At 40.4% G+C, this 25,520-nt stretch overlaps 1 protein-coding gene and 2 long non-coding RNA genes across 18 annotated transcripts in view; 2 read left to right on the top strand and 1 right to left on the bottom strand.

Moving 5' to 3' along the window:
* col13a1 (collagen, type XIII, alpha 1) overlaps window positions 1-25,520 on the top strand; it is a 125,913-nt gene that overhangs the window by 97,347 nt on the left and 3,046 nt on the right. For 9 of the 16 annotated variants that reach the window (XM_034898316.1, XM_034898312.1, XM_034898310.1 and 6 more), the window contains 21 exons: window positions 1,653-1,688; window positions 1,777-1,830; window positions 2,907-2,993; window positions 3,080-3,106; window positions 3,204-3,239; window positions 3,341-3,397; window positions 3,483-3,506; window positions 3,598-3,651; window positions 4,554-4,598; window positions 4,751-4,885; window positions 5,803-5,874; window positions 6,082-6,123; window positions 6,215-6,265; window positions 6,713-6,739; window positions 6,869-6,955; window positions 8,261-8,296; window positions 10,176-10,229; window positions 10,330-10,383; window positions 11,339-11,374; window positions 16,266-16,352; window positions 20,546-20,584. In XM_034898316.1, coding sequence (XP_034754207.1) covers window positions 1,653-1,688; window positions 1,777-1,830; window positions 2,907-2,993; window positions 3,080-3,106; window positions 3,204-3,239; window positions 3,341-3,397; window positions 3,483-3,506; window positions 3,598-3,651; window positions 4,554-4,598; window positions 4,751-4,885; window positions 5,803-5,874; window positions 6,082-6,123; window positions 6,215-6,265; window positions 6,713-6,739; window positions 6,869-6,955; window positions 8,261-8,296; window positions 10,176-10,229; window positions 10,330-10,383; window positions 11,339-11,374; window positions 16,266-16,352; window positions 20,546-20,584 — 1,140 coding nt within the window. Of the gene's footprint in view, window positions 1-1,652; window positions 1,689-1,776; window positions 1,831-2,906; window positions 2,994-3,079; window positions 3,107-3,203; window positions 3,240-3,340; window positions 3,398-3,482; window positions 3,507-3,597; window positions 3,652-4,553; window positions 4,599-4,750; window positions 4,886-5,802; window positions 5,875-6,081; window positions 6,124-6,214; window positions 6,266-6,712; window positions 6,740-6,868; window positions 6,956-8,260; window positions 8,297-10,175; window positions 10,230-10,329; window positions 10,384-11,338; window positions 11,375-16,265; window positions 16,353-17,323; window positions 17,402-20,545; window positions 20,585-20,714; window positions 20,798-25,520 lie in introns of those variants that run through there. The other 7 variants (XM_034898317.1, XM_034898314.1, XM_034898311.1 and 4 more) reach the window with 7 other exon arrangements.
* The window catches only part of LOC117960426, a 10,218-nt gene continuing 4,215 nt past the window's right edge, over window positions 19,518-25,520 (bottom strand). Inside the window, exon 3 of the long non-coding RNA XR_004660151.1 lies at window positions 19,518-19,528. This is a non-coding gene — a long non-coding RNA (uncharacterized LOC117960426). The remainder of the gene's footprint in view (window positions 19,529-25,520) is intronic.
* On the top strand, window positions 23,019-24,845 carry LOC117960424. The gene is made up of 2 exons (XR_004660149.1): window positions 23,019-23,612; window positions 24,137-24,845. It is a non-coding gene; the product is annotated as an uncharacterized LOC117960424 (long non-coding RNA).

Genomic DNA, 25,520 nt, shown 5'->3' with positions numbered 1-25,520 from the left:
CCCCCCCCCCCCCCCCCTTCACTCAAAAGCTGCAGACTCAAAAATGGCACATACTAAGGAAAGCTCATGGTAGGACTGGCTCTAGTGGCTGGAATTAGGCAACATGGCCGAATTTTGGGAAAGAGACTTCAGATCCAGTATTAGGGGACCGCTAAGGTCTATATAAAAGAGACTTCAGATACAGTATTAGGGACCACTAAGGTCTATATAAAAGAGACTTCATATACAGTATTAGGGGACCACTAAGGTCTATATAAAGAAGACTTCAGATACAGTATTAGGGTCCACTAAGGTCTATATAAAAGAGACTTCAGATACAGTATTAGGGGACCACTAAGGTCTATATAAAGAGACTTCAGATACAGTATTAGGGGACCACTAAGGTCTATATAAAAGAGACTTCAGATACAGTATGAGGGGACCACTAAGGTCTATATAAAGAGACTTCAGATACAGTATTAGGGGACCACTAAGGTCTATATAAAGAGACTTCAGATACAGTATAAGGGCGTCAAGCAAAATGCAAACTGGCTTCTGAACAGCAGTCCACAAAACAAATTGCTGACAATACCGCTACTTAGAGCCATTACGTAGTGTGTGTGTGTTTGTGTGTGTGTGTTTGTGGCGGTGTCTGAGTGTGTGTTGGAGCGAGTGAAGGTGAATGCAGAGCGATCAGTCTGAGCAAAGGAGAGTTTAAGTTAAAAGTTAACAACACCTCTCGACCTACTCGTCTATATCGAGGGGGAAGGAGGAGAGTTTTAGCAGGTTTTCCTCTGTTTAAGAATAGCAGTGTACACACAAATGTTGGTGGAAAAGGGGTTGTACATGTGTGGTTTCCTGATCCTGTTATTGGTTATAAATGGAGAAAGTACTCATCAATAAATGCTGGTGTATTTTGCATTTGGTAATGAAGTATTTGTATCCATGGAAGCACTCTGATAACACAGCTGACAGTATTCTGATTCCACTGGGGCAAACGGGACTGTAGAACTCAGTCTACCAACCAGCCATGTCTGTGCTTGTGTGGTCACAGCTGTGACTGTTCATCATCGTTAAACCATCTACTCATTAGTCTGTAACGATGAGCAAGAACACAGATGAACTAAAAGGCTCAAGTGGGTTTCATTTCTATTTTTAACAACCAATTTCAGAGTGTTCCTCGTGCTGTGGCTGGCACCTGATGGATGCTAATCAGTCACAATTTTTAATTTCACTGTATGCATCTACATGAACAGAAAGAGACAATGGGCCCCTGGCCCCTCAGTCCTCTTACACGGGAGACTGAAAGAAACCTTTGCGCTCGTTTTGACATTTTGTGTTTTGCAGCTTAAAACCAACAATCACCGAGGATAGGTCAGATGTCTCTTTGGAGTCCTTTTGCATCTCACTATGGTTGTTTTGCATGTCTTTGTAGCCATTTGATCGATTTCCCTACAAGAAATAGGATTAGTCCCTTTAGAGGCTCAGGTCCAGGGTCCACTGGGCAGGGCCTAGCTTGCCCATTCTGTAATCAATCGATTCAATTGCATGAATAATTGATTTCTACTGTGTGTGTTTCTGCATGTCTTTTTTAATATCTTGAAAAAAAATCAACTGTTTTCCTTTTCTTCTTTCCACCGTCTTTGACCTTAACGCCACCTTGGCCCTGGTAGGGAGAACCAGGTTTAACGGGCGCTCCTGGGTTAAAGGTAAAGTCATTTCTGGGTGGTGTGTTTGGCAGTTATAACATACCCAATGAGATCAGCGGCTCATAACTGTCTTTCTTCTACTGCAAAGGGCCAGGCTGGCCTCCCTGGCATCCCTGGCATCCCCGGCAAGAGGGGCTACAGGGTAGGCCTGGAATGGAATGAGCATCCTAACTGTCTGCTTGTCCTTCTGTCAGTCATCCTTATTCCTATAGTAACTGGACGTTTGCAAAATCATATGTTCATCACATCAGTGTTTTGTGTTTGTGACTGGCCAAATCTCCAATTTAGACTCATTGTGCTTCGCTTGACTTTGTGTGCTATTAGCTGTAACTTTGTGTTTTGGTCTTTACAATACATGCTACAATTAGCCAGACTAAATGACTTGCTTCAGAATTGGGTGTGCAAAGGTCTGTTTTGTTGTATTGTACAAACCTGACCATACTGTACCATTTGTCAGTCAACACTCATCCATGCCTTCTTTGATTCAGTTGGAATCGAAGAATGATTGTCTTGAACGTGTGGTGATCTGAGGGTGTGTCCCGAAATGCTATATTAATCTCAACTCAAATCCACTTTCTAGTTTACTTGCTATTTCATAGAGATGCCAACTACATCTCACATTCTCATAATCTGAGTTACATCTGGGGATCCCACCTTTAGGGTCCGATAAGGGTTTCTGTTGTAGGAATGGGAAGATTTATATAAAAGTAAAGGTTACACACAAAGATATCACAGACTGACAACTTTAAAAATGTCAGTATCCAGGACAGGATCAACAGCATAACACTGGACATCAAAATCTTTTCACTTCAGTCAAACTCCATTACTTATTGCACGTGTCTGCAATGGCGGTTTCCAGACCGTTCCATATAGAGGGGCCAAGCTGGGGCCACATGTGATTTTAGGGGTACCAAATACATTAAGTGTAACAACCTTCCATTGGGTTAGTTCTACAAAAGATTAGCAATACACATATAAATATAAACACAAGAATACTAATTCAGTGTTAACCTACATATTTTGTATCACTGCACATGAATAATATAAAAATGCATGAAAAAAGTTGCCAAAGTTAGGGGGGGCCAGAGGGGGGTCGAGGCTTAATATTACGGAGGCATTGGCCACACTAGGCACCCCGCCCCTCTAGAACCACCACTGTGTGTCTGGTTAATAGTAATGAGTTGCGTTCTGTTAAACGCTGTTCTTTATGTATGGCAGGGTGAGAAAGGAGAGCAGAGCGTTGCAGCCCAGGGAATTAAAGGAGAACCAGGTTCACCAGGACTTCCAGGCCTAATGGGACCCAAGGTAAAGGGTAATAGTTGGATCACAGTTTTAACACTTCAACAAAAGCCAGTACTCATGGAAGTCATCTTGCAATATTCCTCTTACAGGGTGACACGGGCGACCGGGGAGAGAAGGTAAGATAAAACAGCGTTATGGTAGGACTTTCCCAATACTAATTCAAGCGAAGTGATTTTGGAGATTTTAAGTGCTGTTCCTTCATTTATTCTCTAGGGGGAAACAGGCATTGAAGGCCCAGCTGGACCAAGAGTAAGTCATCCAAACAATGACAAATATTGATGCATAGTACACACAATATCTTATCATTATGTTCATGTTGACGTTTAAAACTGGTCTTTTTCCTCTAACAGGGTCCTGCAGGCCCAACTGGGGAGCCAGGAAAGGCTGAAATCCAAAACAATGAAAACGTATGTAACTCATTAAGTTGCATCTTCATTACATATTTATTTTTTCATATTTATTAATGTTGTAAATTGTAATATTCCTCCACAGGATATTCGCAACATACCCCTGATGGTAAGTACTTTGTAGGGTTAAACACGACATGCGCAAACACATTGCAGTAGTACACATTTTTATTAAATGATGTAAATTGTTCTGCCCCTAGGGCCCACCTGGATTACCTGGACCTCCGGGGACCCCGGGACTCCCTGGTACCAAGGTAAGAGACATTGTAGAGTGTCAATTGTGACATGTGTTATGTTTTTATGTGTAATTTTATGTTTGGGGCATGGTGGCCCAGTGGATAGCACTATGGTCTGACCATAAAGTACCTTTCCCTTTAATGACGTGTGTTCCATAACCAGATCAACCTGTTAAGGGGCCCCGGGGCAACAACTGACTGTTGGGCCCCTATTCCCAGTGCTCAAATAACTGGCCCCAGGTTTTTTAGGTCAGTTGTTATGGGTAATTTCATTAAATGGACAATCAAATACATGGAAGCACACACTCCTGGTGGATTACATTGTAACATCAATGCTCTATTTCTACACTCTGCTAATTTTGTGGCAGAGAGAAGTATTTGCTGCAATAGTATTCTGTCAGAGTTGTAAAATCTGTTTAATTAAACACTGTTTTTTGTTGGGCATCCTAGAACTTTGCAACCCAATAATTTGCCAAAGGAGCTATCATCAATATTATTTGTGTGATCTGTCACTCTATGTACATAAGTGCTGAGTATCGTTTTGATATCTATTTATTCTTAGCAAAATTTTTTACTTACTTACTATATTTTGCACTATGTGCCTCGGGCAGATGCTTCACTATATCGTTGATGTGTACAATGACTATAAAGATAGTTGACTTAAAATAAATGGTTCTGTTACTCAAACTGGACTTTGATGTTACCCCTGTACCTGAGGCAGCATGTCCCCACCATCACAGCCCCTTGCCTTGTTTTAATGCAGGGATTTTGTTCTGAAGACCTTTTATAAAACTCACAACAAATTAAGTTACTAGAAAACATTTGACGTAACGTATATTGAAGCTGGGCCCCCCTGAGGGTCTAAGGTCCTGGAAAAGTTGCCTGCTTAGCCTAGTAATAAAGCCTCGGTGTTTCCTCAGGGTGAAGTTGGTCTACCAGGTCCTCCAGGGCTAGACGGAGAGAAGGTAATATTTAGTTATCAGTTCTTCTTATTACTAGCCAGGCTTATAATGCATATTGTGATAGAAATCTATTAACTGTAACGGCAATGAATTCATGTACAATATGCCTGTTAGGTACAATTCTTCGAGTCAACCTTGATCTCTTGGGTTTTCAGGGACCCAGGGGAAAGCCTGGAGATCCTGGTCCTGCAGGCCCAGCCGGTCCTGAAGGCCCCAGAGGGGAAAGTGGTGTCATGGGCTTCGCGGGACCCAAAGGAGACAAGGGAGACATGGGTCCATCTGGCTCACCTGTGAGTGACTGTGTTAACCACACACCCCACCACACCACACCACTGCCTGGGCTTCCCTGACCAAAGCCCAAGTCCCACAGCTGTCATTATCCAGAGGGAAGGCCTGGCTTTTCCAGCTGCCCTCTTATTATCTAATTAGAGGCTCACTAGCTTGGATTGGACCCCAGGAATGGCACTGTGTTTAACTTTTAATTCACTGTGGCATGGATCCCAAATGTGCCCCCATATAAAGGACCATGCTATTTGTAGCCTTGTCATACTTTGAGAGCCTAAATTAATCATGTTCTTCAGTATCCTTTATAGATATATATGTTTGATACTTAGCTACGTTATCTATTAAGGGAGGCATTTATTTTGCTCTTGGGTATCTGTTTTTTGATAGGGTTTGTTTTTGATGTAGGATGGGCAGCATTGCGTTCCTGACTGTAGCATTTCCACACAGCTGGATATTGGGTTGGTAATAAATGATTGTCACAAATCTGTGGATGATACATAAGCAAGCTTGATTGTTTTAGTAGGGTCCGACCACCAAGGTGTGTAAAGGTCTATTTTGTAATTGAAAAAGTCATATTAAAGTCCGAACCATCCAAAACAAAAATGCTTTGACACTAAAAACAAACCGGACCTTGGTTGATCCGGAACGTGACTACCTCTTTGTAGTCAGACCAAATTCCGGTTCTTTGTTCCGGACCGTGGTCCGATGGAGGTTTCACACCTCTAATTTTAGTTCAGATCAAACTGAAAAGCCCGGAAGTCTGGACCAAATGAGGTAGCTGTGGAAGCCCCCTAAGATTGGATGAATATTAAACTTTCTTATTTGTCTTTTTTGCTTTGATTCTAACATGAAGATGAACTCATCAGTCCCAAATTCGCTCTGCCAATATCATGATGTCCATCTCCCCTTTCTTGTTCTGTAGGGTTTAGATGGCCCTACTGGTGAAAAGGGGGCTTCAGGGGCCCCTGGCCCTATTGGATTACCTGGCTCAATGGTACGCAATGGTGCCCCTCATGCTGCATCAGTCTGGATGCAGGGCCTGACCTGGAAAAGGGGGAATAGTAGAATATACTTTGTATTCACCCCAAATGCTGTGTGAAAATGTGCTGCCTCATGTTTCATTCACTTAACTGCTTGTCCGACTAGGAAATATATTGACAATGTTGTGATTTTCATGTGTCTTCGCCTCCTCTTCTCACAGGGCCTTAAAGGTGCACCTGGAGAAGGTGCAAGGTCGGAAATGGTAAGGGGTTATTCACAAGCAGAGCACAAGTTTGATCAGCAATATTTTCTGAGTGGAAACCTTCTGATAATGTTTGTGTGTCTGTGTTAAGATCTATGGTCCTCCAGGGCCCCCAGGACCTCCAGGACCAGTTGGCCCAGCAGTGAGTCAAAATTTCATTCAACCCCTTAACCCTAACACTAGCCCACACTCCCAAAATGAATCGATAAGAACGATGAAGTTGTAAGTGTCACATCTGAACATTTGCAGTAGGAGATTGGGATCAGAGCAGTTTTAATGGAAAAGGTTCTAAGAAAAGGTCTAATTAGGTCAAAGCACCTTCTAGGGGACCAAGAGGGTGCATGGCCTTTACTGCAGAAAGTGATGCAACTAACTCTGTGACTGTGCCGTGCCCTCCTTTAGCCAGACAGTGTGTTAGAACCATGTAATGAGCAGTACTTAAGTAAAGGTACTTAGTTACATTCAACCACTGCTGTTCACTGTTCTCCAATTCATTACTGCAAGTTATTTGAAATGTGGCTTAAACTTATATTTGTACTACGGATCTTTTGGCAACAAGTGAGTCACCGACTGTTTTTCTTCCATCCAGGGAGCTCAAGGATTTTCAGGTCCTAAGGTAAGATATTGGTCCTATGTGGTAAAATAATACCTACAGCACCAGCTCCTGGTTTTATTCCATCTGCCACCATTCTACATCCTAGCCATTCAATGCATGCCAGTGTAACGATGGGGTTTTATCTCTCAGGGAGAACCAGGCATAGGCCTTAGAGGAGAAAAGGGAGCGATGGGTCAGAAGGGTGACAAGGGAGACAGAGGCCATCTTGGACTTCCTGTAAGTACACTGCACTTCCTGTCCGTTTCTAAGTCTCAGAGCTCTTTCTTATACCCTGTTGTTAAGTTTTCTTACTTAATTTGGATTATTTTAGGGATGATATCACTGCTTCAGTGCAAAAATGTTAACAAGTTGCAAAATCAACGTTAAAACCCACCTTACTTCAACCCTGTAGATTAGGATTTGTAGTTGACGGGTGTTTCATGTCTCAGATGTCGCTTCTATGTTGCCATAATGCTGTTAAAATGTTGCATGGAACGATGGATTGTGTCAAAAGAAGTAAATCATTAACACAACACTCTAAATCATAACATTTCACTGGTTTTATTGCAAGTTTTTATTAAAAAATCCATTCAAAAGGTTTGAGCAGTTTTATATTTTTTATACTCTTAAAAATTGTATCTATCACCTTGGGCTTCTATTCTTTGTTCTTGGATTGAACTTGAATTTAAAAGTCATTTATTTGCACTGTATACAGTCGCTCTCAAGTAAAAAACAGATCTTCTAACCAGAAATTTATAAGTTTGTTCTATTTTCTCCTATCTGAGTAACCTATGCTGAAGCTGCAGTATGGTGAGCATCTGTTTTAGTAAATAACTGAACCTTTTTTAGAAAATTAAACTACATATTTTGGAGCTTTTTTTAACCAACTGTCTTCAGCAAAGTCCATGGGCTTTGGACTGAGAGCCTCAGACCGGGTCCGGCTGTTCTCATGAGCCATTTGTACAAATGACTACAAAAAGCAGAAGTGAAAACAAAAGTGGATATAAAATCGTTAAAAAATTGCAATCTCGATTCACGCTGTTCAGGATTTAATTTTAACCCCGTGTTATCCCCTGGGTCAAAAACTGACAAACATTTGACATTTTCGTCCCTTTTTCAGACTTTGTTTTTGTTCTTACTAACACCACTTTACTAGTTTTACTCTACTTTTTGGAATTCATGGTCAATAATAATAAAAACTTCCTTTTAGGCAGAAACCTCGGACAGACCCAGGCTCTTGGTAGGCGGTGTCTGACGGGCCAGTTGGGGTTAGAATGAAGAGTGGCAATAACAAAAATAGAAAAAAAAGTAGTGCCATGTGCGAGCCGTAGATTTGAAATAAATGACTCGCATCAACTGTCGCTCACTTTGTCTCCACCTCCACCACTCGTCACCCTTCACTTGTCATCATCTGAATGTGTTTTTGAAGTCACTTGAGTCACAGCTTCACTCACCCCCCCTACCCATCCCCCCCCCTTCCCCTTCTCCCCCCACCATCCCCCCCATCATCTCTGCTCTCTAACTGTGTACAACGCTATACAGGGGGCTCATGGGTTAGACGGCAGACCGGGTCCAGTGGTGAGTGGCACACCCCACCCACTCTTCTCCTCCTCTTCCTCCTCCTCCACCTCCACCTCCACCTCCACCTCCACCCCCCCGCTATAGCTTGCTTAATGTCTGCTATGTCTGCTTGTCGTGTCTGCTTGCTTTCCTGCTTCCCATGCTCGTCATGTCTCTATTTCTTCCTGAAGCAGCTCTGTGAGGACAGGACTGTTCAGGGTTGGGTTCTGAGGATTCAGTGGCATGACGACAAAAACAAGACAACTCTACATCAGCATTTTGCTCCCATGGGATGAATTGACAACCCCTGCAGAAGTCATTTCAGTTGGCCTGAACAACTTGTCTCCAAACTAAGCAAAGAAGAGCATCCCATAGCCCACAATTACATACAGAGTAGAACATACCCATGGCAGATATAACAGGAAATACAATAATATGGTTGAGGCAGTGCTGCAAAGATTCATTGATTTGTTGTCAACTGACACATTATTGTGCAATTAGTGTGTTTTTACAATTGGTTTGAGCCATTTTTAATGAAAAATGTCTATGAAAAAACTGTTAGATTCAAGTTCTATGACAGAAAACTGAATATCTTTGAGTTGTGGCCAGAGGTGTGCAACGGTCTATGAGTTACGTTTTCTCTGTTCGGTGGGTGTGTCTCTCTCTCATTGGCTGTGTCCCAGGTGATACCCAATCAGCAGAGACGTGTCAGACAAAGTGCTTGCGCACACAACAAGGTGTTCAACGCAAGTTTTAAGAACCATGTGGCTGCGGTGAATGATACTCAGCACTTCCTGCACAGATGTTTCACATTAAAAGCCTTGCACTGCTCAACTAGAATATTCCTACCCTTAGGATACGCTGTGAAAACCGATGAAAACGCTACACGTTTAATTTTGTTGGTACTGACTATTCAGCACACTTCAATGGTCATGTGACTTATCGTTATAGTAACGGGTGTTCCATTTCAGAGCTCACAGGGCAATCAACATTAGGTAGAGAAGAACATCTCCACATATCTAAGAACCAACAAGCACATACAGAGAAAGACAGGATAAAACTCAATACTGACTTTATTTAACGGATCCACAAAACACAAAGGCTTTTATTGTGAAACACATGCCAGTTCAGCGTTTACATATATGCTATATATGTGCTAGTATGACATAAGTCTTTTGTCCCAATACATATGTAATTTGTGAAAAACATCAGTATTTTGTGTTATATCTAAAATATTGAAATATTGTGATATCTTATCATGATATCGTAGCATTATATTACTTCAGGCTAATAGTCAGTCACCACTAGTGTGGCATGTTGCCTAGTTCTGCTTTGAATTTACATGTGGGACGTCATACCAGTGTGAATCCTCAGTCCTCAAACCTGCCTCGACAGTTTCCTGTTCATGATGGTGTATCAGCAGCAGTGGGCTGCAGAGTTGCTAAGAACTATCCTACAAGGAGCATGCAAAGATGCCCGTGCTGCATGTTGACATGTCATACAGTACACTTGGACAGCTTGATTCCACACAGCACTGTACAATCTGGATATGGCTGAGATGCAAGGTCTTCCTCTCCAATCCTGACTGCTACTCAGACAGAGAACTACAGCTGTTGACATTTTATTCTTTTTCCTTTGTTTTTATCAGACAGTGGTTCCACAAGCTTGGTGTGTTAATGCTACAGGTGTACAGCAAAATCTGTCCCAGCCCTTTTTCTGTCTTTTGGATTCATTAAAAAAAATCATCTTAATGGTCCATGACATTATCTTTTTTGGGCATCTAGTCATTTCCACCCGAAAGCTTGTTGATTTACTGATTTGAGGCGTTTCACTATGATTTTCTCTCATTCTGTTCTGCGTGTATATAGGGATTTATTTTACCTTTTCTGTTTTAAAGGGTCTAATAGGACCGTCAGGTGTGTCAGGGCCAGCAGGACCAAAGGGAGAGAGAGTGAGTATCTCTGTTTGTGTGTCTTCTTTTTTGATTCTAAAATTAAAAAAAAAAAAAACAATTTACAATTTACACGTTGGGTTTTGTCTGGTCGCAACAGGGTGAAAAGGGAGATGCAGGATTACCAGGACCAATCGGGCCTCAAGGCATCCCTGTAAGTCTGGAATTCCATTTTAAATAATGATAACAACAGGAAGAATTTAGCTCTTTGAAAGCTGCTTTAATTTTTAAAACAATAGGACACAATGACAGGTACCAAAACTGTTAAAGGTGCTCTAAGCAATGTCACATGTTTTTAGGCTACAAAATTGTTTGTCACATGCAGCAAACATCTCCTCTCTATCTGCTAGCTGCCTGTCCTGTAGTAAGTAGTAGTAGCATCCTGAAAGGTTAGTAGCACTAGGATTGCTGACCATTTCAACCGAAATATTGACAGTTCAAATCGTATGAAACAAAGACAAATATCCATTTACATGTACATTTGGAACTTCCATGGTGAATTGGTGAAAGGGTACGCAGGTTCATTTGTCAGGGATGTGGGAGGACCCCAGACAAAGAAGGTTGGGAACCACTGGTCTTTCATATGAAAGGTCTCTGGTTCACTTCCATGCCTGTAATAGTCCTCGGGCAAGATTCTGACCCCCAAAACTTCCTTTGTGAATGTGCATCCATTTTCATCTGATGAGCTGGGGACACCTTAAAAAGAAGGGGTGTATGAGTGTGTGTGTGTGTGTGTGTGTGTGTGTGAGAATAGGGTCTATAGTGTAGAGCTATAAGACTAGACAAAATGTAGTTTGTTCACAATTATCCACCACAGCGGCACGCTACTTGCAATAGTTTGTGTCGCTATTGTCCTCTGGCATATGTCCTCTGACAGGCTGTGTCTCACTGTGCAATAATCTCACTATGAGGACGGGACCTTTGAGATGCTGCACTCAGTTTTCTTTGTAATATTTCTTCACTACACAGATAAAAAGTCCAAGGCATCTGCTGGGACTGCTGGAACAGGCTGCTGCTGACGTTGCATTGAATCCAGGGTTGTTATAGTAACCTAAAAACAAAATGGAAAATGCGCAGCCACTGATGTTATCTCTTATTTCTTTTCGCAGGGTTTAGTAGGACCACAAGGACTCAAAGGAAACCGGGTAAGATTGCATCCATAATGCTTGGCCAGTTACACAGATAGCGAAGCGAGGACATGATTCTGGCCAATGGACACACTTTAGATCGCATTTGTGGAATACACACAGAGCAGGTCACCTCTATGCTTTTACTCATTCAGTTCAGCAGCTGTACTCAACTCTATTAAAAATCATATTAATCAGACCAGGCTGCTGTTTGCATCAGCAATATTATATAACGTCTCCCAGTGTTGTCGCCACGGCCTCGTCGGGCCTAACGGGTCAGCTGATCTGCAGGGTTGTGACGACTTCAAAGACACTCTCAAGCAGGAGATGAGATTTAAATGAATATCAATAAATGGGATGTTCCCTTTGATATCCAGCATGAAAAGAAAGCCAGATGAGTCAGACAGTTTGCTTTGATTTGTTTTCAATGATCGTGAATAATTCACGTCAAGATGTCTCTTGCCTTTTCTGAGGCAAATCTATTTGTTTTGCAGTGGCCGTCTTGGATGCACTTTAGAATAAACTTTAACAGATTACATGCCCTGAGTAATGCATGCCAATATTTCAAAATCCATTTTCCTTCATCAAAGATAAATACATAGAAAAGCTTTTTCGCACATCTCTTTTGTTGGGCAGGTGTGTAGGTTATGTCCAAAAGTAGCAGATCAGGAGCTTAGGAAGAGTCCAGCACACTGACCATTACGCAAGCCATCATTTATTTAGGATGAGTACAATGTTTCAGTCTTAGACCTTCATCAGGTAAATTCTAATGAATATTACACATTATAGATAGCTTTTCCTTAAACAGTCTGCCTCTTTTATGTCTTTTATGTGATATTGTTACGACCCAAAGTAGTCTAGGAGTGATGGACGCAAACAGCTTGAAATAATTAACTCGGGACAGAAAGCAAACGTTTAAATAAGGCAAATTTGTTGTGCCCGTACAACAAGAGGCAACTAAAAACAATCTTCAAAAGGAAGACGACAACAGGCGCAGGTCTCAGAGCAGGTCTCGGCGCAGGTCTCGGCACAGGTCTCAGAGCAGGTCTCTCTATGCTGGCTTCCACAGAAGCCTCTCTTCTGCACGCACTTAAGCTGCCCTCTCTTTAGCTGTAGGGCACTGATCAGCTTATCAGCCTCAGCTGCTGGCCTGTCATCAGCAGCACACACCTGCATAGAATCACACACTCCTGCAGAGAATCACACACACCTGCAGACAATCACAAAGCACAACACGGCATGCAACAGATATCACAATGAAATTTTTCTCTAAGAGTTTAGACTTGAAACTGAGAGATGGATATCAGTCTCATGTCATGTATTAAAATCACTACATTTACAACCATGGATCAAATCCGTAGGCCATGTATGAGGGGTGAAAGGTTGCGCTGTAAAGCTTTACGAAGCTGCAATCAGAGAAAGTAGTTGGCAATTAATTTAACAGTTGACAACTAATCAATACATCTTTGCAGTTCTGCGTGTTGTATCTTGTTTTTGTAATCCATACACAAATAGATGTATTTTGTGGTATCAGTGGGAGACCAAAATCTTTGCTCTGTGAAAATATCTGCAGCCCATACTTTAGCCAGAGATGCTGCACAGTAGTGCTGGGTGAATGGACAAACTCAGACAGAGGCTTCCAGTCTTTCAGCAAAGCTAGGCTAACCACATCCATGTTCCAGATATGTACTTCACAGACCAAACTGAGATTGATATCCATCTTCTCCTAAAATAAAGCAATTATGCATATTTCCCAAAATGTTGAACAAGTCCTCTCACTGGCACTGGATATCAAAACAGCCCTGCAAAATGATACTGTGTCAAACAGTATTTCACCTCCAGTTTGCACTGTTTATATTGTCCATACCCGTCCTATAAGAGAATGTTTCTGTTTCCTTCCCATTAACCTGTGACTCTCTTAATATTTCCACTCCCATCTTTTAAATCCTCACATTTCATAAGCTCTCTCAGCACATTCAACTGGCATCTTTTCAAATGTTTTCAGTGGACAGCTACAGAAACCTGTAGAACATACTTTGGCTAAATTGGGACTGTCCAGTTGAAAGTGTTGAAGACAAAGCTATGGGATAGTGTTGGTGTTTTTACTCTTTGTCCTGTCTTCCTTTGTTTCCGCAGGTCTTCCTATCCCCTTTTCCTTCCCTCCGCCTTGCTCTGTGGCCCGTGGCTCTTTTTATTGCCGGGGTTGCCCTCTCTCCCTCCTCTCAAACCTTGGCCTCCTGCTCCTCCTCCTCCTGCATTCTAATGTAGTCCTGGGTTAATCTTCCTCTTACACCTTCCTCCTACTCCTACTTACCAGTAGCATACCTCTCCCTTGCAACCTTCATGTAGCCCTTCCAACCCTTGACCCGTACCCCAATTCAGCAAGCAGTGCTCTCCCATCCCTGTCAAAATGTATGCTACAGTACATTTTGATGATGCTACCACACCAACAATGATACATGCTTCTGAGCCGATCATTCTTATGACAGTTTGCTTTGTTAGAGATTTGTGATATTCCACACACACCGAACCTCTCGACATGTAGCCATGGCCTTTGAAACAGCTGTCAGTAGTTCATTTGCTGTATTTGTATTACTGGCATGATTTGCAAACTACTAAAAGGTCATGCAGTGGGCTTCATAGTTTCCCAAGTGGCACAACAACTCTATTAAAGAATAGCAAAGAAATAGCACAAAGAACCATTTCATGTCACTGACAGTGACTGCATGAACCTAGCTCATCTCGGAATGGGAGCTACTAGCAACACTCACTAGCAACACTCACACTCGCAACACTCACAAGCAACACTAAAACATGAGCTTCCAGTTGTGTAGGTAATGCTCAGACAGCAATGGGAGAACACTGCAGTCAGGCTGCATATTTATGTGTATTCCCTATCCATAATGTTGTAATTTCTTTATCTGATCCCTCACAGTCTGTGACCTTGGTGAGCAGGTGTCGGTACAGTGACGAAGCAATGTTTCAGTGTGACCATCTGCATAGAGTTAATATGTAGCTTTATTTTAAGTACTCCAAACTTAAAGCAGTGCAGTGATTTAGCATTGCACTCTCAAAACATTGTCGGCCAAATGATGGACAGTTAAAGGACAATAGGGTTGATGCCTCAGACATATCTTTTTCATTCCATACATTCTTCTTACTTTTTAAAACCTGGCACCTACATTACCCACAATGCAAGTTGATTGCTGACAGTTCTTTCTAACTCCACGGCTCTAGATTTGTACAAAGACCCGACCAGTGCATGGGACAGGCAATGGTTTGCATTACTTTGTTAAAAAGACCAGACCGAAGCTGCATCACATCACAGTTAAGAGCATACCCCCAGCCTCAAATGCTGGTCTTACAAACAACATAGCAAGATCTAACCATAGTCTGTACAGCTCTGCAGAGGAAGGTCTGGCTAGTCCACACACGGAGAGGACAGGAGAAAAAATGCTTTGGTTCTTTGGAATTTCTTTAAACCAATCACAAATGTCTTAGGTGGCGATCAGATGGTAAGGTGCCTCTGCTAAATAGTCTCAGGAAGGAACTTGTTTTGGTGGAACATGTGTTAGTCCAGAAGCAGTTTTAGTCGTCAACAGATAACTCTGATTGGTCATTGGTCATCAACTCTGTAATTGATCATTTGTATCGTCTTATAAACATTGGAGTGCTGTTTGCTGTAAAGCCTGTAACGTGGACGTTAATATTAACGTCTCTGTCCCCAAACTGCCGGCTATTGGCTAGTTAGAGATAGCTAGTATCACGACATTATGATTCCATCGACATTATGGTTCTCTTGATACATTTTTACAATTTTTGACATGTGTGAATATATAGCAATACATCCGGCAGTGTATGACAACGCAAACTGTCGCTCTGTAAGCGGGGACTAAAGAAGTCTCTAGTGAACGTGTCCATCATGGCGTCATGGGCCACACTGTGTGAAAGCAGAGTGTAGAATGAAAGGGGCTTTGTGATAAAGACTGTATAAAGTTCTCTTAATACATCCATGGCATCAACCCTGGTCAAGACCCATCCATCCACTCCAAGTATTTTAACCATAATGCTATAGTGTACTTATAGTTGACTGCTCAAAACGTTAAATGGAGACCTTCTCAGTCTTGATCATCTGACTTTTTTTCTCAATGAACCAGATGTATTTAGTAATATAGTTATAATATTTTGTAATATCATTCAATTATATGTATAGTCTCAAATTATAAGGAGTTATCTCATGATACTTTACAGATAGAGTAGGTCTAGACCACATTCTATAATTTACAAAGACCCAGCAGTCTCTTGGGTCTCTTTGAGGGCAGCGATCTGCCACGGCTGGCCGGGACACAGAGACAAAGATACAGATATGCAGAAATATGACTCATAATAAATATTGATGATCACTCAACTACAGTAGAATAGTTCAATGGCTAAGTGTTTAAATTGCTCTACCATCCAGTCACCTCACATGGTCCATCCACAACTTATTATTTATCTTGGTCATTTTCATATTTATTGTTTTGTTCAGCAGATTATCTAACATAGCAAGATGAAAACATCAGAGTACATGTATCAGCCTTCTCACTCACAAGTCTTCCAAAACCTACTTCCTGTAGCTGGTTGGTGATTCTCGAAATAACTGAAAGCTGCTCACCAATGTCGCTGGCTTTAGTCCCTCTGCTCTAACTCCTCCACTCACTTTCCCTTTTCTCTAAATGTGCATTACAAAATCATATTGTCTTTTAAAAAGAGCAAAAGGCACACACTAGTGAAGCATTACTGAGCATTGTCTAAATTACATATATGTAAGAATACCTGACAGATGTTATCTTACAAAAACATTTCCTTCATGTGTGGCTTAATGAGGGAGGACTAAAGTTTGTCTTTTTTAATACGCTGTTGTCCGCAGGGAGAGAGGGGCAAGAAAGGCAACAGGGGGGCCAAAGGGGATAAGGGAGACCAAGGAGCACCTGGATTAGATGCCCCCTGTCCGTTGGTATGTCAGTAGACCGATGTGTAACCAGGAGGCAAAAGGAAGAAGCATTAGTTTAGTCCGCTTCCTTTTGGCTCTGGTTGTAAGTGTTTCTAATCAACCTCAAGAAGGTTTTGGTCCCAGTGTCCTCTGCAGTCTATCAGCGATTACAGGATGTATTTAATTGAATTGGTGAGATCTAAAATGTGTTTTTTTTCCAATAACAAAGTCTCATGAGAGATTATAGTGTACAGCTGAGTGTGACTTAGATGGACTACAGACCAAAACTTTGCTTGAGGAACCTCTTTTTTTCCAGGAATGAGACAGACAGGAACCAGGCAGCCACTGTTGATGAGTATCAACAGATACCAAGTCATTTTGTCATTTCAGCCTTTATCCTGGAGCTCTGAAACCCTGAATAGAGCTGAATAGAGTTCTGCACAAGCCGAAAAACGGAGACCCGAACCCTGCCCAAACCATGCCTTCAATACCTGGTCAAAATAAATCCAGTATTATGCATCTGGGTTGCAGTGGCAGAAGGCTAAGCAAGGAAGTACAGATGTCCTTCTTCCCAGCCATGTGCACATGGTCTGCCCCAGGGTCTCCTACTTGTCAAACCTGCCCTCTAAAAGGTGGCGAACCCATGCTTGACCTAAGCCCATGATTGTGCAACAAAATGGCTGAAACATCATGTGAAACCCAGTTGTTGATACTCTTAGGGTTCGGGTTGTTGGCAGAGCTCTAGATTAAACCCATTCCCGTAGAGAACTAACCTCTATATTTTTACCAAAGAAACAGTCTGTCATCCTATCCTACACCTTTTATAAAGTCATCTCAGTGTGCCCAGTTCCTGTCAGTCCCGGGTTCCCTGCATGCTTAGGAAACCTGCATCCAGTCACCCAGTGGACAGAACGGGAGATCTTCTGGCCGTCAAGCAGTCCTCTGCGACTCATGAGTAGCCAGACTGGTTTTTAAATGGTTGATTTCACAAACAGGGTTTCCGAGGCTTTAAAGGGGAGAAAGGTGAACCTGGCTTGCCAGGCCTGGACGGGCTGGATGCCCCTTGCCCTGTGGTATGGTGCTCTTTCTTTCCCTTCATTCTCACCAGCATGCCTCTAGCTATCCCTAACAACACCACTGGCTATGGCCACTCAGAGGTTGCACTGTAAATTCACATAAAAAGGCATGTATGCACGGACGTTTACATCTACTTACTGTAGTTGACTTAGCTAGTAATAAACCAGAACTGTTCCAACTGATCTACCATAGAACTAACGTGAACAAGCCTTTCCCTGCTCATTTAATCCAACCTTTTCATCAACACTTAAAAAACCTTCTGTTAACTTTAAATGCAGATCTATGATTGTGACTAATATCACCAATTACATAACCTGATATAATCTTGAAGTGAAAGCCTTGATTATTATAGTAGAGCCTTTCTTCATAACCCCTTGTGTCCTACACTATCTACTGCATGGGGCACCAATTTTTCCATCTTCAAGGCATCAGAATACCACAGGTGGTGCAAAGCAGGATGGAACTAGATGAATTCACTTTGTGAAAGCAAGCCAGTTGTCTGGCTTGAGCATGAAAAGCATCAGTGCAGAATGTTTTTGATTTCCTCTTTAGACTTTTAGTCTTACAAAGCCAGGCCACAATTGAGGTTCTCACTCCTAAGACGACTCATTGCCATGGTTTCTGCGTTTGGTTCCACATTGGACATGGGTATAAGTTAAAAGAAAATGTGGACCCTGCTCAGATGGTAATACTTAATGCAAGAGGCAGCTGGCACTGCTCTGGATTGTGATTGGTAAAACAATCGAGTCATCACATCACTAAAATGACACCTAGAACCAACAAAATGTTAGTTCAAACAGTGGTTTACAGGTTGCGGGAGTTTTGGGGGTGCAGGGAGTACTGTCTTAAACACTGCTGCTCCATCATTGCATCTTGTTATGCACGGATAAACCTCAGAACATCTCCAAATTAGCAAAAATTAAGTTTGCGAGATGTGGTCTGGCTTGTGAGATGTGGTCTGGCTTGCGAGATGTGGTCTGGCTTTGCCAGGCTAAAGGATTCCAGGTGGTTATAGTTGGTGTTGGAAGGTTCCTTGATCATTGTTTATGAATCTCGTAATGGAGACAGGTATCGGCAGCATAGGTCTGTTTAAGTTCTCACTTTCATCTTAGCAGGTAAGGCTATGTCTTAGGAGCCGATCACACTGAGAATTGCGCTATAGATAAAGGCGTTTCAAAAAAGCCTCGTCAGGTAAACACTGCGGTGGACCGGTGACGCATGGCTGCGTGTGCAACTGGGCAATCAAATGTGATTAACCCATTAAAACAACTGTAGTGTCAATCTGAGAGAAGGCAGCAAAAGTAGCGATTTGCATGCTTAAATGAGAGTTAGCGGTTAACATAAGCAATTTACAGGCCAAGTAAAGTGATGCTGGTTGTCATTTACAGTCAGAAAATGTAGTAAAACCCCAGAAAATCATAGGGTTCTATTTTAAATTTGTTACTGTGATATACACATAGTGTTGTTTACATGCTACCAAAGTGGAAAGTTATAGAAACCGCCTATTGCTTGATTTGATTGGCTGCTGGGGTCAAGTGTGACATTGACAAGCAATGTGATGGTTGAGAATATTTTGACTTTTTTGCGCGCCGGAAAAAAATAGAACGCCAGCGCCCGCTTGGGAATTTATGAATTTATATTCAGTAGTAATCAGATGCATTGTTACCATAGGAAACCAGTGGCTTGCAGGTGAGGCTTCTCAGTGTGATCAGCCCCTAACACATCAACATGTCTGTGTGGATGTAAGCGTGGATCCTCGCCATAATTACTGAAATCAATTAAACATTTTTGCACAAAACTGGCATCCATTGTTCAAATGCACCATTTATCTTTAATAACTAGGATTAACATGGTAAAAGGTTGCTTTTTTCAATTGGTCTTATATTCTTTTTACAATCTGGTTTTCTCAGTAGCCCAACAGGCAGCACTGTTGCCAAATGTACTGCCAAATCCCACATTGTGAAGATCTCCAAATATAGAGAATGCTAATTTTTTGCTTATGTTCTCATCTGTTGATTGTATTTAAACTCAAAAGTATGAATTTGTAATTTAAAATGTGGTAAAGAGTTGTGAAGTTGGGCGATCTGCTGGTTCTGGAAGTAATTTGAAGTTCTACAAAGTTTCTTTTAATGATATCCTTCATGTTCTTAAGATTAAAACACAGTAGTCAAGATTTAATTGTGTCAATTGTTGTGGCAAAAGGTTGTAAATACCAAAAAACACATTGAACACATTTGGAATAAATTGAAAATTGACCTAAAATCTTGAAGTGAAGTTATTTAAACTGATCTATGTGTTATATGGATTCTACAAATTTATATTTTTGTCCATTAGCTGAGCTAATGTTTCAAAGTGTTAATTCTGTCAACAAAAACTTTTACTAAAATCATTTTTTATGACAAAAACAAGACTGAAGCTACATCATAAGTAACCTTTTGGTAAAATGTGTTACATTATTCAATGACCGGCATGCATCTGTGGACACAACCATTGCTGATTGAACAGTATTGTCCACTTGGGAACCTTGTTCAGAAAATGATTGAGCTGTTGCTCTACTGTTGATAAGAAGCATACTGCATTTTTTGACAGCATTGCATGTTATTTCATGTCCAAAAAAATAAAACATTGCATTGTTCTGACTATTATAATTGCAAGTTGCCAGTTGATATTAGTTGGAGGGCCAAATTATGTTTGTACCCTCAACTATTATCGTCATGTTGGCAGCACAGTTCAGAAAGAGTTGTCACAACTCAAAATAATGCATGTAAGTTGTTCACTCCTTATGTTAAGTTGAAACAACAAAACATGTTTTACAGTGTTATCAACACCCCCCTTCCGCCTGTGTTTTTTTTTAAGCAATGTATGAATGGATAATAAAAAGATGTACTATATATACATATATTTCAACCTGGTAGATTCTGACTCTGGCACAGAGTTACGATGCAGAAACAGAACAGGATCTTTACTTTCAGAACCCTTGATGGCCAAAATAATAACTCTTACCACTTTGCTACTCTACAGAGAGAATACTTATTAAAAAAGGCTGCTTTCGTATGCTTTGTTGCTTCAGGCATGATAATTGTGTTATGTTCTGCACCATAGACTCTTTTTCACTTCCCGCGTTGTTTTTCTCTTTCCAGGGAGACGATGGCTTACCTGTACCAGGATGTTGGAATAAAGTAAGTTGGAGAGTTTGACGCTGTGTGTTTTTGTGGTACAGCACTGCACCAGCTCACACAATATGCTAACTTCACCAGAAAGAGTTTGAACTAACATTGTGATCTGTTGCTCTTTGCTTTCTCCTTGCAGTGACGATAACTTTGGAATGGCTTGTGTGATTGTACATAGGATATTTATTTTTTTACTTTTCCCCTTATTCTGTTATACATGGAGAAAAAAATTTAAATCCTAAAAATATAAGGCAACATTTTTGTACAGATTGTTTATTTTGATATGTATGGCAGTGTTTATGTATTGGATTTTTATATCTATGAGTTATTTTAATATTGGATTGGATAAGTAAAAAATAAGAATGTGGCAACATATGCATGATATTTGTGCATCATGTGAAGTGGATAATGCTTATTAACTTATTGTATTATGTTGATTTGTTGTAATAGACCATGCTGCACTGAGTTGTGGAGCGGGAAAGATTATGTGTTAGCATTTGGAACGTCTTAGCTGAACTCTCATTTTTGTGATGAAGTGTTAAAAAAAAAAGATGGACAAGCACTGCATAGTTTAAATGTTACTAAATGTTCACACAGTGACAGAAAGCTATTACAAGTCTGCACTGTGAATTTGTGTTCTTATTTTTCTGATGAAAATGCTAACTTAAAGGGTAACTACAGTTTTTTTCTCAACCTGGAACCTATTTTTCTATGTTTTTGTGTGTAAGTGACTGATGGGAACAACAGCCTATGAAATTGTTCCAGTATTTAGTTTGATAAATGCAACCGGCAGCCACAGACAGGGCTGCAATGTAACCCCATGGGGCAATCGTTCTGCGTTAATATTCTAAGTGTCTGACAACATTATCCCGTCATAGATAGACCTTTAAAACTTATTTAAGACCTTTGTGTTTAACCACAAAAAGCTCTAAGATCGCTAGCGCTAAACCCACCAGACTCCATTGAAATATTCAAAACTTTTAGCGTGTATAGAGCCAACGTATTTTCACATGTAAATCGTTAAACTATGATTTGATGTCAACCAGAACTAGAGTTGTGATGGTTGACAAAGTGGGGAGGCGACCCAAAACAACTTTTCATAGTTTTATTTTGTTTCTGTTGACTTTGAATTAAGTGTATTTCACGATACTAAAATTACTGTTTATTTACATGGAGTCTGCTAGGTTTTAGCGAACACAGTTTTGCAGATGATTTTATGTTTAGAAGCAGGGTTTACTTAGAAATCCTTTCCATAATGTTGTCAGACACTTAATATTATTAATCTGAGTCTGTCAATGGCAAAACCAGCACTTTTGTGAATGTAAATACAAGCTGGACTATTGCCCCAGTAACTTACATTGTAGCTTGTTTCTCTGCTGCCGACTCTTTATACTGGACCAATGTCAAAGATCGTTGTTCCCATAAGGCACTTAGACACAAAACATAGGAAAATAGGGTCCAGGATGAAAAAAAGCAGTAGTTACCCTTTAAGGATCAGATTTAAGGCTGTCACCTGATTAAAAGCTTTATTGTGGTAGATCCTAAGGATGGCAAAGCTGCACCGGCAGTCCATGGTCCAGAGCCCGAGGTCACATATAATAAATAATGGCCAGATGAAGCTTAACACAGATCCTGTAGAAACTGATTTCATAGCTGTTTTTATAATAATAAATTGCTGACCACATAACATAGTTTTCATAAATATTGCGTATAATGTACTATAATTCATAATTAACTACTGATCATTTAATTTGGGATTGTTTTTGCTGGTGTGCCCCGTCAGCAACAAAAGGCAGTAAAGGGGATTTGATTTGATTGCGTATATTTTGAACATGCGGGAAATAGAAAAATAAAAAGATGTATAGTAAATTTCAGTAAAAGCAAGAGAACCAACAAAAACAATTGTATTGTATTGTACGTGAGTCAAATAAGGATTTTCATGTTCAAAGTGGAGTAGGAATGAATTAAAAAAAGTTTCTTTACACATAAATGCATATATACCTACTTACAGGCACATATACACATGCATACATAATTACATACACATTTTAGTTTTGTCACCTACTGGTGTCTATGTTTCATCTATCAGTTAATCAAATTAATTAACCCATCCAAACTAGACATATTTTATTTCAACAACAATACAGTCAGTACACACTGATATATCCTCGAATCCTTCTCATTCCCGTTCAATATATTGAATTTTCAAAAATGATCACACAGGTCACAGTTAATTACACCGTTAGCCAAATCTTTCAAAAAGTGTAAAAATATATAAATAATAGTTTCTCTTTTTTTCTTTTCTTTCTTTATTGCTTTTAGTTGTTCTCTAGGTCTCCCATGGTTACACCCCGATTTTGTTGGAAATTTGAAAATGAAAAATGTAATTGCATAGATTATATAACAATAACAAGCCTAAGTGACAATGTAAAATTATGTATAAACACCAATAAACATGGGTTTGTAGAGCTAGACTGATAATTTGGCCAGGCTAATATATTTACCAAATGAAGCTTATTGTAAATATGCGGGTTTCTTTGTATAGATCCGCTGATTAGAATTAAAAATTGCAGTCCAGATACCAAACTAGGTTTGAGGTCAATTAGGAACCTCGGCAGCATTACACGCAACCAATGATTAAATTGTGGCTCAACATAATTTTACATTATGGGCAGGATTATTGTTTAATTCATCTAATGCAATTATCACATTATCAGTTTTCCAAATACATCAATCAATCTTAACAATTTCTGGATGTCTGATCTAAACCCATCATCTAGTCTAGACCAAATTTCCCCTAAAGTTCACTCCCAGAATTATGCCAGCAAGTGGTGATGAAATCAACTATTAGGGGACAGCCTTCAATCAAGCCTTTGAGATGTGATTTGGAATCAAGTATTCCAGACAATCCCAGTTTGCTGTTAACATATACCCAAAGCCAAGACTTGAGTCATGGAGGAGGGTGTCAACGAAGATCTCTTAATCCTCTGAAGCTTTAACATTCAGACACGACAGATCCTGAAAAGGCAATGTTGAAGTGTAACTCTCACTAAAATGCAACGTAGGGTCTATTTTGGATGTCCTCGAGTCAAACTTTAGTTTTAAAACATAATTAGGACAGAAATGTCACTTTTAAGATTGAACGTATTCTCGTTTTGGGTCAAATGGCCTGTTGAATGGAGAGCTAGGGCCGATGAGAGCATCAAAATCACTATTTTTAAAACACTAAGAAGGCTCGACCCGACATGGGACTTTGCTCCAAGTCTTACCAGAGTCTACACATGAACTCAGCATCAAGAACACTGTTTGTGTACACAGAGTTTACTAAAAAAGAAAGATTTTAACCAACTGTTGCTGTTGGTTTTTCTGCTGTCAATCTCTGAACAGGGAGGAGAGTAAAGATGGAAACTCCTAAAGCTTAGTTCCATATAGAGCATGTGCAAAAATGCTGTAAACTAAGAATGCTTTCAAGAATTTAAATATTGTTATCAATTCTAATCAAGTTTGACTTTGGTATATTCACAAAATGACCCTAGGTTGCATTTTGGCGAGTTGCTTTAGGTTGTACAACAGGAAAGCTACAGCTCAGTGTTTTAGCTTCTTGTATTCCAGTACATTGTAAATTGTTCAGCCAAATCCTATGGGCAGCCACTTCCTGCTTCATGATGGTCAGGCTCTGTGTATTACCTGTAGTGTTTGTAGAGTGTTGTTGTATGTCTTCTAATCCGAAGCGCAGTATACAGCCCATATTGTTGGATAGAATATCTGCTCACCTTTACGGCATGCTGCTGCACATCGTCACATTGTCTCATCCATTTCTGAAGAAAGCTGTAAACTGCTCGGACAATGGAGATCTCTTTGAAAAATCAAGAACTATAGGACATTTTATTTACATGCAATTATATGGAGTATCTGTCCTCATTAAGCTAACCTCATTAACTCTACCAGTGTTGAAGAAATGGATGGAGTGACCGGATTGGAGCTTGATCCATTATATGCTGCTGCTCTTTGACAAAGCTTTGTTTGTGTTTGGGTGTGCCTGGATTTGATGTTGCCATGACAGATTGTTGTTGCCAGAGATTAAATATTCATTGTGTCCTGTTGCTGCACAGTACCTCACATTAACCCACGCCATCGTCACAAGCTGGCCCTTATATTGCTGTCATATTGATCATAAATACTTAAGCCTATGTCCAAATATGTTCTGCAATGTTCAAAGTGTTGATTGTGTTCAAAGTGACAATCATAATTAAATATACATTTCTGAAGACTTTTGTTTTGTTCTCAAATAAAGTTTTATTTCTGTATGAGTCTAGAGAGTGCCATTAGATTAAGTATAGTCTTTTTCTGTACAAGACTACCCCAGAAATCCAGAGTTCTCGCGAACACGAGATTTGATTTTGCTCAGTGAGTAACTCTAGGATCGACTAATACTCATTAATTATGTCCTTGTAGCCAAGCTGCACAGATCACATCGGTGTATCTGAAATAGAATACTAACAGTCTTTGATTTTGATTTTGTGTGCCTCACAGCATGGATTGAAAAGTGTGGTTTAGTTTGGGCTTTTTAATGATGTTCAAGACACTATTTGTGGTTGGAAAGACCAAAACATGTTTTAAATCTAAAGGAAAGATCCCTCAACGTACAATTCTAGAAACAGCTGTCATGAGGTCCAGTGCAAAGCTGAGTTAATGTAAATGGACTTTAATTATGCAGTGCATTTCTAGTCTTAAAGGTCCCATGACACGGTGCTCTTTGGATGCTTTTATATAGACCCTAGTGGTCCCCTAATACTGTATCTAAAGTCTCTTTTATATAGACCTTAGTGGTCCCTAATATTGTATCTGAAGTCTCTTATATATACTGTAGACATTAGTGGTCCCTAATACTGTATCTGAAGTCTCTTTATATAGACCTTAGTGGTCCCTAATACTGTATCTGAAG

The sequence above is a fragment of the Etheostoma cragini genome, chromosome 17, assembly GCF_013103735.1.
Source record: "Etheostoma cragini isolate CJK2018 chromosome 17, CSU_Ecrag_1.0, whole genome shotgun sequence".
NCBI classification, from domain to species: domain Eukaryota; kingdom Metazoa; phylum Chordata; class Actinopteri; order Perciformes; family Percidae; genus Etheostoma; species Etheostoma cragini.
Note: the sequence above shows the minus strand (reverse complement) of the source record. Positions and strands in the feature narration are given on the sequence as shown.